Source organism: Rosa rugosa, chromosome 7, assembly GCF_958449725.1.
Source record: "Rosa rugosa chromosome 7, drRosRugo1.1, whole genome shotgun sequence".
Taxonomy (NCBI): Eukaryota; Viridiplantae; Streptophyta; class Magnoliopsida; order Rosales; family Rosaceae; genus Rosa; species Rosa rugosa.
In genome coordinates, this window is record NC_084826.1 from 28970617 (window position 1) to 28990964 (window position 20348).

General features: G+C 39.1%; 1 protein-coding gene across 1 annotated transcript; it reads right to left on the reverse strand.

Moving 5' to 3' along the window:
- Nucleotides 1-12505: 12505 nt before the first annotated feature.
- Nucleotides 12506-16129, reverse strand: LOC133722043 (uncharacterized). The gene is made up of 6 exons (XM_062148851.1): nt 15987-16129; nt 15353-15673; nt 14367-14808; nt 13685-13983; nt 13126-13493; nt 12506-12859 (listed from the first exon to the last, which is right to left on the reverse strand). Exons 2-5 carry the CDS (start codon nt 15653-15655, stop codon nt 13149-13151), a joined length of 1389 nt encoding a protein of 462 aa, XP_062004835.1. The 5' UTR covers nt 15656-15673; nt 15987-16129; the 3' UTR covers nt 12506-12859; nt 13126-13148.
- Nucleotides 16130-20348: the final 4219 nt, after the last annotated feature.

The window sequence follows — 20348 nt, forward strand, 5'->3', positions numbered from 1 at the left end:
GTTCCGGATTTGCAATTGTAGATGTATATGTCGATGATATGAACATAATAGGTACTCTTGATGAAATAAGAGAAACTGTGAGCTACTTGAAATCCGAATTTGAGAAGAAGGATTTTGGGAAAACTCGATTCTGTTTAGGCCTTGAACTAGAACACCGAGTTTGTGGAATACTAATCCACCAGTCTGCGTATGTCCAAAAGTCAGGTGATTTAACATAGAAAAAGCGCATCCTGCTAGCACTCCCATGATTGGTCGAAGTTTGGATGCAAGGAAAGATCCATTTCGTCCAAAGGAAGATGACAAAGAGGTGTTGGGAGCTGAAATTCCCTATCTAAGTGCAATAGGCGCATTATTGTACTTAGCCCAATGTACTCGACCAAACATTGCATTCTCAGTGAACTTGTTAGCTAGATTTAGCTTAACGCCAACGCAGCGTCACTGGAATGGTATCAAGAACATTTTTCGATACCTAAAAGGAACCATTGACTTGAGACTATTCTTTCCCTACAGAGAAACAAGAGGGACCATAGATGGAACTGCAATCCCTAAAGGAAATGTTGATGGCGAAAACGCCATTCACTACACTAAAACGCCAAATGACGTTTTGGTCGGTTTTGCTGATGCTGGGTACCTCTCTGACCCACATAACGGTCGTTCCCAAACTGGTTATGTATTTACCATTGGGAACACAGCGATATCTTGGAGATCAATCAAGCAAACCCTTGTGGCTACCTCCTCGAACCACTCAGAGATCATTGCTCTATATGAGGCAGTTCGTGAGTGTATTTGGTTAAGAGCTATCATTACACATATTCGAGAGACTAGTGGTTTGAGTTCTACCACTGAAGAGCCTACTTGCATTTATGAAGATAATGCAGCTTGCATCAAACAGATGAAGCTAGAATATATCAAGGGTGATAATACAAAACACATATCGCCAAAGTTTTCCAACAATCAGCAACAACAGGCCCTCCTCAAGATTCAAGTGAATCAAGTAAGGTCTGAGGAGAATGTGGCAGATTTGTTCACCAAATCATTGCCTAAGGCCATATTTGAGAAACATGTGAAAAGCATAGGAGTGCGAAGACTTTCCAAGCTCCCTTGATTAATGTAAGGATCAGGGGGAGGCGTAGACGTCAGGGGGAGTCTAACACACACATGTCATCCTCAAATGTAAAAGGTGCGTTGTGCTCTTTTCCTTCGACCAAGGTGTATTTTTTGTCCCACAAGGTTTTTATTGTTACTTGGCAAGGTTTTTAGTGAGGCAACAACTTATGCACCATTTTGTCTTTGACTTGGCACAAGGGGGAGTGTTAAAGAAAAATCACATTATGTGCCTTCGTCAAAGAAACAGACGAAGAGGGAATCAAGGAATTGCAATCACATCACAATCAGTATTTACTATCATTATTGTAATTGATGTTAATCATTTCCATTGTAATTCCATCCCTATATAAAGGGGCTATGAAATGAAATGAGTAGACCAATTCCAATTCTCATTTTACTTTTACATAAGAGAGAATTTTAAGAACAGTACATGAACTTAAGTCCACTGAGAATTAAGGTTGCCGACTTTTCGAAACTATCACATAAGTACATAGATTTATAAACCCGACACACTTTTAGCACATGTCATCACTAACACCGTTACTAGGTATGCCACTTGGTATGCAACACCACCAATTACTGTGGACATTCAAAATTTCTCTCTACACCCAATTACAGGTGCATACTCATCTCGGATAGGTGAGGGCTCCATCTCCATCGTCCTTATCTTCCAGCCATTTTTCCTTTTGAAACTTTCCATCTCCGAATTAACAACTCTTTGTGCATAGGCCACCCCACTTAATAGAGGCCTCTCAAAGGCAGTTCTAGTTGTGTGTTCTGCAAAAGTTTCTTTCATTTTTTGCAGACACAAAAACTCAATCAAAAATTGCACAGCTGAAACCATAGAGCCACATCGAATCATCTTAGCTTCCTGAAAATCACTAAAAAGAAAAACCATTGGGAACTTTGACATTTGCTCACTAACTCATTTTTCCCCTATCCTTCCCTAATCTGATAGAAAAACAAACAGATCCCCAACAATCTTGATCAGAAAAAAAAAAAAAAAAAAAAAAAAAAAAAAAAAAGCCCCAACAAGCTATGATCAAAATTCAAGCACATACCTGATCAATTGCTGATGGGTTCTTGAGGTAATGAAATGTCGAAACAAGGATGGCTCTCCATTTCAGTATTTTAATCCCAATACTCTCAAATCTTTCTTTCTTCAATCAAATCAAATCAAATTGAAAACAATAAATTAAAGAAAAGGGCATGAGAGAAGAGTATCTTGTTCGATTAGGGAAGACATGGTGTGCTTATGGGGATGAGTTCATGTAAAAATTGAGATTGGGAAAGTGGAGCAGATGAAGATGGTGATAATGGAGAATAAAGAAATGAAGGAGAAGAAAAAGCGAAAGAAGGTGCTGGGAAGGAAAAGCACGAGTCATAGTTGACTACTCGGAGTGACGGCTATAGACTCTTTTGGATTATTTTCCACAAGTCTGACTTTCCATGTCACCACCACCACTCAGCGACGGAGGGTGACGACGCAGCACGGAGAAGTCTTGCTCGTCACCCACTGAACTGATCTTGCAACATTCTTGCTCTTTGATCACACATGCTACTAAGCACTTCCACCCTTCTCAATTTGTTATCAGAATCCATGTAATTGTAGATTGACAAGCTCAAATATGTCATCACAAGAATCCAAAGCATCAACAGCTTCAGGAGGTCAACCGCAGAATGGAATGGAGCCGACCAAAGCTCCACAACCTCATCTCTGAATTTCAGTCCCTGACAAAAATAACATATTTTGTATTTTTTAGAATAACTAATTGCATATATTGTATGGGTCTTCTCCATGGTGCGACGAAGCTTGTTTCTCTGCAGGTTCTGGTTTCGATCTGGGATGGCAGATCGCTGATGGCGGTTTGGCAAAGGCGGCGGGGCGGCCCTCTGCAGGGTCCGGCGGCGGTGGCTGTAGGGGATTTGGGCCTGGCCCGGCCGGCAGATTGTGGGGTTCTCATTTCTTGGATTGTTGCTAGGGCTTGGGCCCTCTTTTGGGCCTGGGCTTAGCTAGTTATTTTATTTCTGTTTTATTTTATTGCTGTTATGTTTCTAGGTCGCGTCTTTGGCGTGAAATAAGAGTCTACACTTGTTGTGTAGAACTAGTAGGGCCTTGTGCCAGTGTATGCACTCAATGTGCCTTATCTACTCTAGGTTGGCAGCGAGTTTTTGGCCTCGTCAAATGGTCGTTACCGCCTAGTGGGAGGATGAAGCTAAGTGTCGTCGGATTTATCATCTGGCGGCAACATAGTAGGGAAGCTGTGCTAAAGCAGGTATTTATGCTAGGTTGTACGCGGGGTACATATAGTGTTATCTTTCCGCTATATCACTGCTATGTTAAAGCAAATGGACTAGCTATTGCACTCTTTGCTAGTTGGTGCTTGTTAGAATACAAGTCTCCTGTATAGATTTCTGATATTATTTCGGAAAAATTTCTAGATGCTTATGGTAATCAGGGGTTTAGGCTCAATGTCCCCCCCTTGTATTCGACAGTTTCCTTAATCAAGGCTTGAGGGCAGCTCCACCAGCCCTTCATTCAAAAAAAAAAAAAATTGCATATATTAAGCAACAGATAAGTTTACATCAGCATTAAGTACATCAGATAGCCATTGTGGTCTATCCACAACCTAAATTTGAAATGCAGGAAACAAAAGTGCTTTCCTAGCTAAAATGTGCGCTGCTTGGTTACATTTCCTAGGGCTATATGTATAAAACAATAAAGAGAAGAGGTGGAATAGGGCTTTCACCTCCTCCACTAATGCTCCTTCAACCGACAGATTTGTCTTCTGATCATTTAAGTCTTGAACAACTACAAGTGCATCCATTTCCAATATAAGAGAGACCACAGTGAATCCCCTTTGCCTAATAGTTTGGAGACCCAGAAAAGCCGCATAAAGTTCTGCTGCCTTAGCACTGAAATCACCTCTTAAGCCCTTTGATACAGCCAACAATAAATCTCCACGGTGATTCAGTAAAACAGCCCATATCCCTCTCACGCCGGCATTAGTATCAACAGCCCCATCCACATTTAATTTCAAAGAGGGAAAATTGGGTCTCACCCAATGTTCCGATGTAGATGCAAGTTCAATAGAGGAACGAAGAGGCATATTGGCAGAAACATAATCAGTAAACAATCTTTGGGCCTGGGAAAAGATAACTTGTGCATTTACAAATTTATGACAAAATAACTCCTCATTTCGTGCCTTCCAGATTCGGTGACACAAACAGACTGCAAAAACCAATTCATCCAAGGTTAGAACTGAAATAGCATGTCAAAAAAGTTCGAAAAAAAAAAGTCAAAAACAGCAGATAAGGAAGAAGATGCTGACCAAGATCCGGACCAGAGCTCCGACCTAGCTAGCTGGAATTCCACACATGGAAACCAGAGATTTTTTCCTTCAATTTGAGCCCAAAGTGCACCTGCTCTTCAACCCCCAATTTCCCATTGAAAATCTCATTGGTTCAATCCAATTTTGGAGATTGGTTTTTGGTTTGCGTTGGCATCAGAGAGAGAGAGAGAGAGAGAGAATTAAGTTACCCTTTGAAAAATGAATAAAATTAGAGTTAACGGTGTTAGTGACGGCATGTACTAAAAGTGTGTCAGGTGTGTAAATCCATGTACTTATGTGATAGTTTTGAAAAGTCGGCAACCTTAATTCTCAGTGGACTTAAGTTCATGTATTGTTCTTAAAAATTTCCCTTTTCGTAATTATATCATTTTATTTTCATGGGCATGTGTTTGGTTTCGGAAATGGATTGTGAATTATTTACTTGACTTAGTATTCGGTATGAATTTCAGGATTGGATTGGCTTTATGATTTGATTTGATATTAAGCTTTTCAATGAATCTTTTCGAAACCTGAATATTATTTGAGTTATGAAATTCATTAATCTCGCATATTGGATCATCGATTTGAAAATCTTACTAACTATATTAACCACATTTTGTTGACATATTTTCGAGAATGATTTTGACTAGTGTTCTCCGAGTGCGGTTGGGAATCGTACTCATGTTTGCGGTTCACGATTATTTATTTTATGCGAGATTTTTGGGAAAATATTTTATGTTGATCTTAAATTTTTTTCTTCACCATACTTGGGTTGTCATATATTATTGCTAGCTAGCTCAGTGCTCCTCCTCCTCACAATACCTTGTGGGTTGCAATTGAGCCCTTAGCCTGGGAGGCTATTATTATAGGAGCCTGGGAGGCTCTTTTTACTGTATGGTGACTTTTTCCCCATTCTAAACTTTTATGCAACCAGTAGGGCTAGTTCGTTTTTACAAATTTTCATTTTAAAGAAAAGTGTTTTATAAACGTTGCATGTATCAAGGCTTTTAAAGGGAAAAAAAACATGGGAAAGTATAAATTTCTCTTTCATTTTGATTATCAGGAATATTTTTTTTTTCTTCACTCAAGCTAACGTTTTTACATGCTTTCCCACTGGGCCCTTTGTTTTCAAATTTCTAGTTCGCAGAGTTGCTGTTCGGCTTTAGGAGTTGAGGCTTAGCACCACCGCTGTCATATTTCATTCGTAGGTTACCTGTTAACCTACTTAGCATAATTCCTTTTATTTCCTTTAGAATGCTTTGATAACCATGGGATGCTAAATATTAGATGTTTGTAAGTTATGGGCTTATGAACTGACTTTAGAATTTCATGGAGATTATAATTGTTGTTGTAGACTTGAAATGTTAGATATTGTAGTATTAATCGGTTTTGATTTATCTAGATGTATGTTGTACTTGTGGTGGAGTTGGTTGTTATAGGGAGCAGGTTGACTCCAGGAGATGAGGGTGGACTTATTTAGAAGTGTAGATTTTGTTTCTTTTACAAGTTTGGGTTGTTCATTTTGTATGGCTATTACTACTCAACCAAATAAGACAACTTAAAATTCATGAATTAGGCCGTGATTAAGAAACAAGTGAATTGTGAGTCAGCCTGTCAAGATTTGTAAATGGCTAGATCTCGAGTCAACTAGCAGATTGGTCGAACTATGTTGACCAACAATTTGTAATAGAGATAAAATCACAACAAGGTCCATGTCTCATAAATCGCACCATATGTTCACCTTAGGGCTAGTCTTACTTCAATCATAACAGAAGGTGCTTATTCTCCAAAATGTTAGAGCATGTGGGATAGACTCCCACAACTAATAAATATTTTAAGTCATTTGCCCTTATAAGTGTTCGCTTGGAACACATGATAAATGGACTTAGACCCATACTTTGGGCCTCCATATTACATGTCAAAGATGGGCCTTGGGCCTTAATTAGGGTAGGGCTCTTGGGGTCTGGTGACTTAAATCATTAACTTTCTTTTTGCATTCTGTTTTTATCAAGTTCGGATAATTATCAACATCAGTTTTCTACAGATAATTATCAACAATAGTTAATGTTGGGTGCATCACGAGTATGAAAATGTATGCAATTTATGAATGATGTGCCCTACTCCCAAGATTAGGAGGTCAAGTTTTAGTAAATGGAAAAAGTAAGAGTATCGTACCTAAGGGATTTAGTAACTCTACCCTAGCTAGATCACCGCGAAAATAAACCTAGAAAACACATGCTAAGTCTACCTTTTTACAAATTCACAAGCTTAGCCCTTTGGAAGCTAAAGATCATGAGGATGGTATTTACAATTGTGGTAGTGAACGGTTTGGTTGATTTTAATTTTTATGAAGTAAATTAAGTTGCATAAAATAAAATAAACAAATAAAAATGTAGAGACTAAATCAATAAGAAGAATAGAGACTTAGGCATCACACCTAACCTTACTCATGCACAAAATATAACCCATATATTTGATGTAATAACATGCTTTGACAAACTTCCCCTTAGTGCTTTGGTGAAGCTACCAAGAAACCAACTAATCATGCAATTTAACAATCTCTTTTGAAGCAAAGCTAAATTACACGACCTTTATACCATTCAAATCTTCCGGATCCTAAATGGCCTATGGTGCCGTGAGCCTAAATTCTTTCGGAACCTAAACTCACAACATCATGCTTTAATTTCAAGGTAAGAAATTCAAGCAACTTAATTAGTTCTTCCCGTAGGAATAGGCTAAGCCACCACCTATTTAGCTACACATGCTCACGGAATCAAGAGTTTATCAAGTTCATGTTTCCAATTCATTAATTTCCTAAAGCATGCTTCTAGGTGATAAATCTATAAACACACTTAGGATACATAAAAGTATAGTAGCCAAAAGATTCATAACATGCATAAACATCAAACCACATGGAAATTTACATTATTTGCACATAAGATTGGCTAGGGAAAATCCAACTACTCACAACACATATTATTACAAATACAAGCCATGAACATCAAATTAAAGAGAGAAGAAGAGAAAAAGAGAAGAACTACCCAACCTTCCACCTAGCTCTCAAAGATGTCAAATGATGAGAGAATTGCTTCAAGGTATGGGATTTTCGGTTTTACAACCCAAAACACCATACACATCCACAAAACTCAAGAACAAAGAAGAACAAAGGCTTGGATGTGTGAAAGCAAGTTTTGTGATTGATTTAGAGTGTGTAGTAACTTCGGTTTTGGTGAAACCCAAGTACCTACACACCTATTTCTCACACAAACTCAAAGAACTATGTACAAGGTATGAAAAACTAACCTAAAACTAAAGAAAAGAGAGAATTTGATGCTCCAAAATGGGAGAGCCAAGGGGATCCACGGTTTTGGGAGAAAGGAAGGGCTATTTAAAGGCCAAGGCAATCCAAATCAAGGGTGGAGATCAAAATGAATGAAGGGCTAGATGTGATTGACAAATGTGTAAGCACAAATTATGGATCTAGTCTTTGACTCCATATAGAAATGACTTAGAAAGCCCATAGATATTTTGGTGGAGGAGAAAAAGTAAGGGTAGAAAGGTCATTGTGTAGGGGAACAAGGTAATAAATGGGAGACAAAGGTGTAAGGTGTTGTTAACGTTAGTGACCGAGGGGGTCTCTAGTTAGCTTAAGTGAGAGAGAGAGGGAGAGATTGACACGAGATGTATAGTGGTTCACCTCCCGCCTTAGCGGGAGACTACGTCCACTTGAAAGCTTATACTAGTGTGTTGAGCCTTGCGGCCCAAGAGGGATTACAAAGGATGTAATGAGATGTGTTGAGTTGTGGGAGGAGAGTTCCTTTTATAGGTGAAGGAAGCCATCTCCTTTACATGGTTTTTGATGTGGGACAAGCAAACAACTATTCTAATGTAGAAACTATTCTAGTGTAGAAATGCCTAGTTTGTGGAGGCAACTTTGCAAGGCCGGAAAGGTGGCTTCCCGGCGACGGATTTGCGACTTCTGGATACCGTAACGTAGCTTGAACATAGGGCGACAAGATGCAAGTAGCGGTTGGGCCTCACCATGGCTTGTGGGTGTCCCAAAGAGGGTGTTACTTATGCTTGGTGAGATAGCAAACTAGCTTGCTAGTAGAGGTATCTACAGGTGTAAAAATAAGATCACTTGTCAACTTTCAAATTTTGAATTTCAAAATAACCTACACCTAAAGTCTTCCCACCTAAAGTCTCTAACCCTATTCAGCTCTTCCTTGTCCTCCACACATGTTCTCGGTGTAAAAATAAGATCACATGTTCTTGGCTGGAAATGTCCGGAATCCGGCGTTGACCACCGTTGACCCGTTTGCTCACTTTCTTCTCCTTTCTTCCTTCAATTGAATCTCCACCGAGAGTTCGGAATTAGCCTTTGACTTCTTCATACCAAATATTACTCCATGAGTGTAGATCATCTTGGTAAAATTTTAGAGCCTAATTCGCCGTGGTTTTCCCGGAAATGCTGCCGGAATCAGTACAGATCCGGTTTTGCAGTTTTTGTCTTCTAGTGCAGAAATTTGCACCAATATTTTGAAGTCCTTCCACTCCGAACTAGCTCTTGATCTCTTCATAAGAAATGATCCTTAGGATGTTTATAATGGATCTGGAAATTTTTAGCTCATTTGGAGTTCATTTGGTCAGGCTTCCACCCCTCCTTCCTTATCTAGCTCGCTTTCTCCTAGCCGGAGTAGGAAAATGTGCTAAAGTTGAGTTTTTAGTGCATTTCCATGCTTCTCCATTATTTCCTAGCATGATAAGGAAAAAATAATAAATAAATATAAATAAACACAAAGGTTAAGCAAAAGTGCAAGATTAGGAGAATAATTACTAGATAATTATGGACCTAACAGTTAACACTGTTGATTTGAGTTTAAATTTGAATGAACATGTTCAACTGTTCATTCGTTGTCTTTATATATAGAGTAGGAGAACAAACATAGATGACCACTTCTCCTCTCCTCTCCCCCTCCTTATTTCTATTGAGAAACACTGAGTAGAGTTTGCTAGGATTCTAGTCGAAGTGCATCGACTTGAATCTGATAGTTGTATCCTACAAGATAGACGTCCACAAACTACATGCACAAGAGTAGGGACGAAATTCTGTCTTAGGAGATTGCTACAACCAAGTCTCTATCACACTCGACCAAGTGGTATCTTTCACTTATGTTTTGTATTTTGAGTTCGTTGTGTTTGCTTCAATCATAGAATAGAATCGCTATATTACTGCAATCCTATTTATAGGATTGATACTTCATTGCTTTCCTATACGTAACTTCATTATATGTTTCTGTAAGTTTTTGTTTTTCTAGGATTGATAACACACTTGCAATCCTTGGATGGAAATATATATATTTGTTATGAACAACATTTTATTCTTTGTAGGATTGATCTGCATCTTACTATCCCTCTATTCTAAGTTTCTAACAATCTAAGACAGGATCCCTTTTTCTTTTATTGTTGGAGCATGTGGGATAGACTTCCACATCTAATAAATGTTTTAAGTCAATTGTCCTTATAAGTGTTCACTTGGAACACATGATAAATAGACTTAGACCCATACGTTGGGCCTCCATATTTAAATGTCAAAGATGGGCCTTAGGCCTTAGGGTGGGGTTCTTGGGCTCTGCTGACTTAAATCAGAAACTTTCTTTTTGCATTCTGTTTTTATCAAGTTCGGATAATTATCAACATCAGCAACTGTTCATTCGTTGTCTTTATGTATAGAACACGAGAACAAACATAGATGAACGCTTCTCCTCTCCTCTCCCCCTCCTTATTTCTATTGAGAAACACTGAGTAGGGTTTGCCAAGATTCTAGTCGAATTGCATCGACTTAAATCTGATAGTTGTATCCTGCAAGATAGACGTCCAAGAACTAAATGCACAAGATTAGGGACAAAATTTTGTCTTAGGAGATTGCTACAAGCTCTACACTCCTGACCAATTAGTATCTTTCACTTATCTTTCGTATTTTGATTTCGTTATATTTGCTTCAATCATAGAATATGATCGTTATATTACTGCAATCCTATTCATAGAATTGATACTTCATTGCTTTCCTGTACGTAACTTTCATTATATGTTTCTGTAAGTTTTTATTTTTCTAGGATTGATAACATATTTGCAATTCTTTGACAGAAATATATATATTTGTTACGAACTACATTACTTTAAGTCAATTGTCCTTATAAGTGTTCACTTGGAACACATGATAAATGGACTTAGACCCATACGTTGGGCCTCCATATTTAAATGTCAAAGATGGGCCTTGGGCCTTAGGGTGGGGCTTTTGGGCTCTGGTGACTTAAATTAGAAACTTTCTTTTTGCATTCTGTTTATTTACTTGGAATTGATAAAATTAGGAATCAGAGACTAACTGGAATGGGAGAATGAATGAAATGGTATGGGAATATTTCATTTCCATCAAGATGTTTACTCACTGTATGGAATCGGAATAAGAATATAACTTATTACAATTGATGTTGTTTATTAATGTTCATGAATCGGAATTAAAACTAGTTCGATTACTAAAATACCCCTACAAAAATAAATGTTCGTGAAAAAATTAATATAAGGGCTAAATACAAATTACTACCCTGTTGTTTAGGTCCAAAATCAATTCAGTCCCTGAACTTCTAATTTCATCAAAAACACCCCTGCACTTTCAATTTTGATCTAATAGGTCCAATTTGTTAGTTTTCCGACAATTGAGTTATTTAACTTGTTAATGTGCCTCATATATGGCCTATGTTTTATGATGTGGTGTCGAGGTGGTCTGCATAGTCAATTTAGGAGTGAGTCCTACTATTAAAAATAAATAGTTTTTCAACAAATAATCCAACTATAACTTGAACCCATAACAGAATATTAACGAATTGGACCTATTAGATCAAAATTGAAAGTGCAGGGGTGTTTTTGATGAAATTAGAAGTCCAGGGACTGAATTGATTTTGGACCTAAACCACAGGGTACTAACTAGTATTTAGCCCTTAATATAATTTTAGGGTTATGGGTAATTTGGAGTTATTGAAAATACATTAGGATATTTTGGGTAAAAAAATGCATTCTTAAGACTTTGATTCTTAAACCCATACCCCTCCTGCGTATCAAACTCTAGATTATTCAGGAATCGATTTTTGAAATAAGATAGAACCCACACCCATTTCAATACCTATATAAGTCAGTGAACGCAAGAAAACTCATACATTGGAATCATTCCCTTCATTTCAATTCTCATTTCAAGTAAGTAAACGTGTCATTAATGTAAGTCTGATAACATATACATCTTATCAGAAGTTCATTATTCCAATCAATAATCATGCTTCATGAAAACTTTCAGAAAATGGTAACCGAACACAATTCGTATCACCACACACATTCGACAAGATTCCATTGACAAAATTCAATAATCTTGCAGAACGTTTTTGTAGGTGGAAACAACCCAGCTGGCTTCTTGATGGTACATACCACTGTAGTAAGCAATTAAGAGCAACTCCAACAGCTTCTTCATATTTTGATTTTTCTCTATTTTGAGGAAAAATGAGTCTCTTTTGCTCCAACAGATTCACTATAACTATCCACATTTTAGGGATAGTGAAAAAAGAGAAAATCAAATTTCCTAAATTTACAGCAATTTCTAAAATTTTAAGGAATAATTATGGAGATTGTAGAGATTGTTGTAAAATAAAGAATATGTTGGAACTGGAGTTGGAGAAGAAAAATAGGCTAATGCTTTGACTTTTGCTTCTCTATAATACAGAAATTTAGGGAAGTTGTTGAAGTTGCTCTTTTTTCTTCTCCATCTCCAACAGTTTTCCTATTCTGCAACAATATCTAAAATCTCCATAATTCTTCCTTAAAATTTTAGAGATTGCTGTAAATTTAGGAAATTTGATCTTCTCTTTCCTCACTTTCCTTAAAATGGAGATAGTTATAGAGAATCTGTTAGAGCAAAACAGACTCATTTTTCTCTAAAATAGAAAAAAATCAAAATATAAGAAGCTGTTGGAGTTGCTCTATGCATCCATTTGTTCACTTAACGAAGGGGACAAAAAACATGAACCGGAACAAATGCAAAAGCTTATCAGCACCCACCCGGGTGCCAAGATCAATAGTAGGCACTCAGTATTTGGCAGCAACACAATGTCGACAAAAACATTCACAGCCATCCGCTTAAGTAAAGTCTATCTATGTAACCATAACTGAAAACATTACATCCAATCACAGGACTAGCCAATGGAAATTATGTCCCACTTCTTTGAAAGAAGCCCTGAACAGAACTAAGCTATCATACTGCAAAACGGAGGACCTTACAACTGCCCCTGGTCTCTCCTCAATTCAATCATAACCAACATACTTACCTAGATTTGGTGCTCCCCTGTGCATACTGCCACATCACTCAGACCTCGACCCTGAAAAATTTTCGCACTGAAATTTAAGCTACTAGCTAAATAGCAATCAATAATCTGCTACACCATATTCACAATTCCAACATCTACATTCCATACCAAGCCAAAAAAAAAAACCCAAAGATTTACAAGTTCCACATCCCAAGAACCATCATAAATGATGTCACTTACATGAACCTGAATAAGTATGGTATATTGTGCTATGAGGCCTACCCAGGAAGGTAACTATTCTAATCCTTTTAACTTGCTTGAAGAGTAAGACTACTCACCATATGCAATCGCTGATTAACATTTAGTATCGATTGTAACCTCTCCCATAATCCTCATGTCTCTGACGCTGGAACTCACCAAAATTGTCATGAGGTCTTGAAGGATAATTTTCCATAGCGTGTGGGTACCTGCTCCTTGAATCCATTGCTAAAGTAGGCCCGGAATAATGAGGATTAGCTGCTGGGCCGTCATATTCAGCGTAATTGTGTGATTTGTAACTACCAAAACCTGCGGTGGGCATTTGCTGATGAGCCTGTTGTTGACGTCTCTGGGCATCAAGCTGAAGAAAATTCTCCCACTGTTTTGCATGCATGCCCCTCAAGGTAGCCAGTTTCTTCATGTAGTTCTCTCGCATTTCCCTAATGGCCTTTTACCGTATAACAAAAAGTCAGACATCTTAAACTTGTATAGATTTCAAGTTAAGAAATAGGCATGGTAAACAATTTGTATAGTTTACCTGGTTTAGATCGAAATCGGATGGTTAAATACATGTAACATCACTTCATACATGAATACAATTAAAAGTTTATTTTCCGAGAGTTATCAGGTAATCCATACCTCACGATGTTTGTAATTTTCTTCATCTTCTTCTTTGTCACGAATTCTTCCAAGCTCCATCGCCTCTCTTTTGTACTCCAATTCTAATTCTTCTAATGTCTGTGGGACGGTTGGGTAATCAAACTGATGACCAGATTGCACATCAGATCCCTTTTTATCAGATTCCCATCCATCATTTCTATAAGTGGCCATGCTCTGATTATGACCATCATATGAATTATATGAGTTGCCCATGTAAGGGGCACGTGCTGGAGAATTTGAATGACTTGGCCGACCTCGAGCTCCGTCATTACCATAAGCTTCATGAAATGAAGAGGATGTTAAGCACTCGATTCAAGATGCTAACACAGATGGCAGCTTTAATTCAACATACTATCTTATATTCACAGAAAGACCATCTGAGGTAATTTTCTGGATATGCTTTCAGTAAATGATTTCATGTCCGAGACAACCCCATCAATTCAGATCAAACCATGAGAGTTACTCCAGAACTGTACACACAATGCTGAAGATAAGAACTTACCTCTTGCTGCAAACAAATGATAAGAAACAAGCTGATTCTTTCATAAATGGGAAATTTTTACAGGTAGCAGGTAGGAAATTCTATAGGAACCTAACAAGCTACCAACATGAGTCAGCAGCTTCCTATATACACCGTAAGCATATCCTATGCTGGCCCTACCTTGTGGAGAACCCCTGGAAAATTTTTGCATATTTTGACGTATACGGTCTTCAACAAACTTCTCCTGCCTGTGAAACCTTGGTTGAAAGTTTGATCCATTACGAGGACCAGAATGAGACCTCTGGGATTCAGAGCGGTGTAACCGTGAACCAACAGGGCTTCGCTCGGGTGACCTTGATCTAGTCACTTGAGAACTACCCCGTTGTTCACCTTCCTCTCTCATCATCTTGTGCACAGCATCCACGCCTTTCCTTAATATTAACCTATCTTTGCCACTGACAATGATGAATTTCTCGTCCATCTTAATATTGCAGCCAATATCCTTTTCAATCCTGTTTATCACTTTCTCTGTGAAAAGCGCTCTTACATGCTTTTCTCTAGCAGGTACCCTTTCAAAGAAATCTTGAGACTTGCGATTTGCTCCAAGAGTAGATGGGCACCCCTAGAGATTGCAAAAGTAATTAACATGTTATCACCAACAGAATGAAATTTTACTGTTACCATCTATTATCACCAAATTTAGCAACAGAAGAAACTTCAACAATTACGAAAGTGCTATGAGGATCTTTTAGTTTTATGGCCTTGTATTTATTTCTACCAAGAGTATGGCTTTGCAATGAAGTTCATAAACGATGCCAATTTGTTTGACAGAAAAAGGTGGCAGTCATTTTGGTGAAAGTATTTAACAGAGCACCAAGTTAGCATGAAGCACTGCAGAGTGCAGACATAAATCAAAATGGCCAAATAACCAGTGTGCACTCCAATTATCAATTTAGTTACAAGTCGTCTTAGTTATAAACATATTATCAACAGCATAAATTACAAAGAACCTACTAATTTCCTAAACAGTTGTGCCTAACAGAAGTACTGGACCTCAGCCCAAGAAAAAAGTGTTTTATAGCTAAGCAATTGAAAAAAAAATGCATGTGTGAGTATGTATACACATAACCAGATATTAAAAAAAAAAAAACCAATCCTAAATATACCTGAGTAAAGTGCCCCGATTCTCCGCATATTTTGCAAATCAGTTCCTCTTCCTTCCTCTTCTTCCAATTCCTCTCAGTAGCTTTTGACTTTGCCTCCCAAACCTTAGCTTCCCGGCTAGTGAAATCAGTCGGGACAGCATTCGGGTCGCGAGCTTCCTCTTCCTCATCAGACCCAGCAAGGGACCTCTTATTCGGTTTTGCTCTGTCCTGTGTGTTTGTGGCATTTGACCCAGGAGGGCCAGTGTACTCCTTGTACAGCTCGCTAAAATCATCATCAATATCCGGGTCTGGTTTAGGTTCCATCTAACTCAAATATAAACCCTAACATTGCAAAACCACAAACCAAACCTTAAATCAATATGCTACTACCATCAAATTGCATACAAGAGAATCATCCAAGAACATAGCTTAGGCACAGTCCCAAACAAAGGCTTATTGATATTGCAGCAATCCCTAATTCGATTAAGCTCAATCACTAAGCAAAACAGTTGTATAAAATTTCTAAACCCATAACAATGTCTGTTCATCTGGGTAAAAAAACAAAACTTGAATCGATTAAGGCTTCGACAAATTGCACAAGGGTTTGGATTAAATCTGGTTCAGGAATAAAAGAAGAAGCGAAGAAAGAAATTACCTGCAAGAGTGAAAGAGAATGGAGCCGCACTGGAACTAGGGCTCGGTCTTTTTTACGTTTTCCACCCTCTGCTATCTGCTCTGGAGGTTTATCTTTTTTATTTCTTTTCTTTATTTGGTCACCCCTAATTCCTTTTAATTTTAAATCCACCCCGCCCCTGAGATTTGAGCTTATTCGGATCCCACCTTTCCTATTTTAGTTTATTTAACCAGCACCCGGTTCTACTTTTAAAAGTTAGAAACATTTTTTTATTATTTTTTTTTTAATCCCAGAGGGGGAGGTTAGCATTGTTAGAGCAAGTTCACCAGGCAACCTTATGCCCGGGCACCACGTCAAAATGAGGCTTGGGGGCAAGGATTTTCCACTGTTCATCCTTCCACCGGATCTGGGGCAAGACCACATGCAGTGGGAGGCCCAGGGCACCATCTCGGGCACCATGGTGACTGAGGCCGTGACCCAAGCTGCCACGCTGGCCCAAGAAGAAGAGGAGAGGGGAGACGCGCGTAGCCGAAGAACTGAAGGCCAACCGCGTGTCTTCTAGCGGCGACAAGACAGCAGGCGCGTAGCCGCCAGAGTTTTGTCGTGTAGTGGCGTGGGGGTACGACGTGGCTTGTAGCCGTTGGGCTACTTTGCAGTTTAAATGCAGATCTGGACCGTTGATTTTGATAATTAAAGGGATCTGACGGCTATAAATCTGGTACAAGAGGTTTAAAAAAAAAAAAAAAAAAACCGTTAGATTACAACGGTAACAAAAAAAATATAACCACAATTTCCTATAAATACCTCACCTCCTATTTTACTTCTCACACCAAAAAAATCATCATTCTTCCTCAAAATTTTTTCACACTTTTCAAAAACTTTGTCGGTGGTGTACTTGTGATAAAAGTGTCGGTGGAGTTAAAAAAAAAAAGTGTGTCGGTGGACATAGAATTTGTCTACCAATAAAATTTTCTTTGGTTGCATTTTCAAATTGTTTATCAATACTATTTATTTACATCATACATTTCTCATTTTCCAAAAAAATAATAATAAAATATTCGATGAACAGTAACTAACTGGTGACCCTGACCCAACGGGTGGAAGCAAAGATCCAGTGGCAGTGAATAGTTTCCTGCCCTGGTGACCCAACGGGTGAACTTGTTCTTAGCAACACACACACTCATGGAGTGTATCCCAGCAGAGCTGGACTATTCCCTCCAACGAGGGGCCCACCAACAGGCAACAAGCACAAAGGCCCCGGCCACCACTGGTCACTAGGTGTGGGAGAGAGGGCTCGAACTCGGATGTGGGGGTTCCACACCTGGAGGTTCTACCACCCCAACCCCACCATAACCTTGGTAGTTTAAAAAGTTAGAAACTTGGGAGCTTCGTTACTGTTTTTTGTATAAATTAAATTAAATACAAATAATACATATGTTTAAGAATTTTCCAGGGCTAAATATTGTTTAGTATCCTGTGGTTTGTGCCCAACATCAATTCTGTTCCTTACCTTTCAATTTTCATCAAAAACACCCATGCATTATCAAATCTCATCAAATAGATCCTTCTGTCATTCCTCCGTCAACTGCAGCCGTTAACTTGCTGACGTGGCGTTCCATGTCAGCAAAAGTGGGGCCCACATAGAAATCAAGTTACCAAAATGACCCTTGCTCTTAAATGTCTTATTCTGACTCCCTCGCCATTCTCACCCTTCTTTTCTTCTCTTCTTCTTCGTTTCTGCTCAGGCTCGGAGACGGCCGCTCAGCCCACCTCCGCCGCTCCCCACCGACAGTCCGCGGCACGACCTCGTTTGCAAAGCCACCCAAATCATCCTCGTCTGCTCTACCTCCGATCCTCAAATCCCTAAACGCCGACCTCGCCCTCCCAATTTCCGAAACGACTCCGCTCCGGCGAGGACAGCTCGCAGATTTCTGGGACCAAGTCGAAGTTGCACCGCCGCTGTTAGCTTCCTCGCGGCGGAGTGAAGAGGAGCCCGGTCCTCCCTTCTTCGAACTAGCAGCGACGACGGCTGGACGAAACCCGAAAGCTTCTCGGGGTTTCACGCATATTTTTCGACTCCGGCCAGGGTTGCAAGCTAGACCGGTGGCGCTAGCTTTGTCTTGGCGAGATGAAGAAGCTATGGTACCTTCTTGTCCATCTGTCAACTTGGGAGAGAGAATCGAAGAGGAGAAGATGGTGGAGTTTTCCGGCGAATTTCCATGTTTTCCGGTAACGTTTGGTTTCAACTCAGGTTCAAACTTGTTTCCCTTGCCAAGCTCTACCTCGCTATATACTTGAATATATTTAAGTTTGGAGGAGATTAGCAGAAATTGGAATTTTGGAGTTACTGAACCACCGTGGTTCACTGTTCACGGTGGTGGTTTTGGTCTTTCTTGACCAATTTCCGACCATGACATGATACAGTGAGCAGAAATTGATGATTTGATGTTTCTGGAATCGTTGAAGTTGTAGAGTTGGATATGCAAAGTTAGGCTGCAGACGTTTTGGGTTTTCTGGATATTATTGAGGCATTTGGTTTGATATTCATGTTGGTTTGTTGGTTTGATTGTCTGGATATTGCGGAGACGGTGGAGCTCGCAGCCACCAGCGGTTGGCGAGGGAGCTTCTTGAACTTATCGGAGACTAACCGTCCATATCTGCATAACTTGGATTGCCGAATTGAGAACTGAATCCCAAAATCTTGTCGAGACTTTGTTAATTGAGAGCGAATGGAAGGAGAGAAGAAACCGGAGAAACAGAAATAAGTGGTGATGATGATGGAGAATGAAATTAACTTATTTTAATACCACGGTCATTTTGGTAACTTGATTTCTATGTGGGCCCCACTTTTGCTGACATGGCACGCCACATCAGCGAGTTAACGACTGCAGTTGACGGAGGAATGACGGAATGATCTATTTGACGAGATTTGATAATGCAGGGGTGTTTTTGATGAAATTGAAAGGCGAGTGACTGCATTAATGTTGGGCACAAACCACAAGGTACTAAACAATATTTAGCCTAATTTTCTAAAAAAACTTATGTGCTTTATATTTTCTAAAATAACTCGTTAAATTTTTCGTTCTTTTGTACACTTGGTTGGGTAATATTTTCTTAAGACATATCATTAATAGACATACTTTTCTCATCTTTATCTCATAAGTGATATGCTCATGATTTGCAAATCATTTTGTCAAATGAATGAGTCGGTGTTCATTTATGAACCAGGGATCTTTCTTTCAAACTAGCAAATCATTTTGTCAAATGAATGAGTCAGTGTTCATTTTAAACCAATTGTTCTTCTCTAAAACTTTTATATATGGTCCTTTTGTTGTAATCACGTGTTATGACCTTCTTTTGTGATTGTAACCGATCATATGCATCTAGTTTTGTTTGGTCAAAGTCTTTTAATTCTTGTAACGTAGCTTGATTATACTCACATTTCAAAAATTCGTAGCAATTTTTTCTTGTGCGAAATCTATTAACTCATAAATATTTTGTTATAGCTGATCCGGGTGCAGATCGCTACTTATGGATGCGTAGCGCTAGCATCACATGTCAAAAAATACAAAGGGCGTCAGATGGGAGACCGAGGTTGGCGGTCCTCTCTGCTCTAATGCTTAAGTCAGTCAATGTATTTAAATTGACAGAGTAACGTTAGACAAGTATTTAATGCGTAATCAATGAAGAGAGAGGAATAGACCTTTTATAGGTGAAGAGGAGACTGATCTCTTTCTGATTTCCAATGTGGGACTGATGGGCATCATTTAGCAGCTTCTGATATCTCAGCGAGGTGATCTTCACGCGGCGAGTGGCGGCGCGTTAGAGGTGATATCTGCCTAAGCCTTAGCTCAGGTGGTAGTCTGTGTAACGGTGTTTCCAGAGGTTAGACCTTTAACGGCGCTAGTGCCTCTGGCGGTGATGTGGGACTGACCCAATATAGCTAATTATGCTTAGACAAATGCTCATGTAAGTACATATTTCATAACGGGTCTCACTTCTGAATCAACTTTTTGCCGGTCTCACTTCTGAATCAACTTTTTGTAGAACACAAAAACATGGCATAACCACCTTGATGCAATTTTTTACATGCTCCCAAAAGTACCTATCATGAAGCACGTATTCCTTTGCGTAAAGACCATCCCTATTTTTTTTTTTTTTCATCTTGGGAGAGGATCCTCTCCTAAGCACCTTAATCACCTGAGCTACCTAAGCTTTCAACCAGGTAATGACACGTGTAAAAAGAACATCTAATGGTTTACATAGTGCCACGTAGTGATTTTGACTCTTCCAACTCTAACTCTCTCTCTCTCTCTCTCTCTCTCTCTCAGAACCCACAGAACCTCCGCCCTCAGAACCCACAGAGCCTCCACCGTTTGCTCT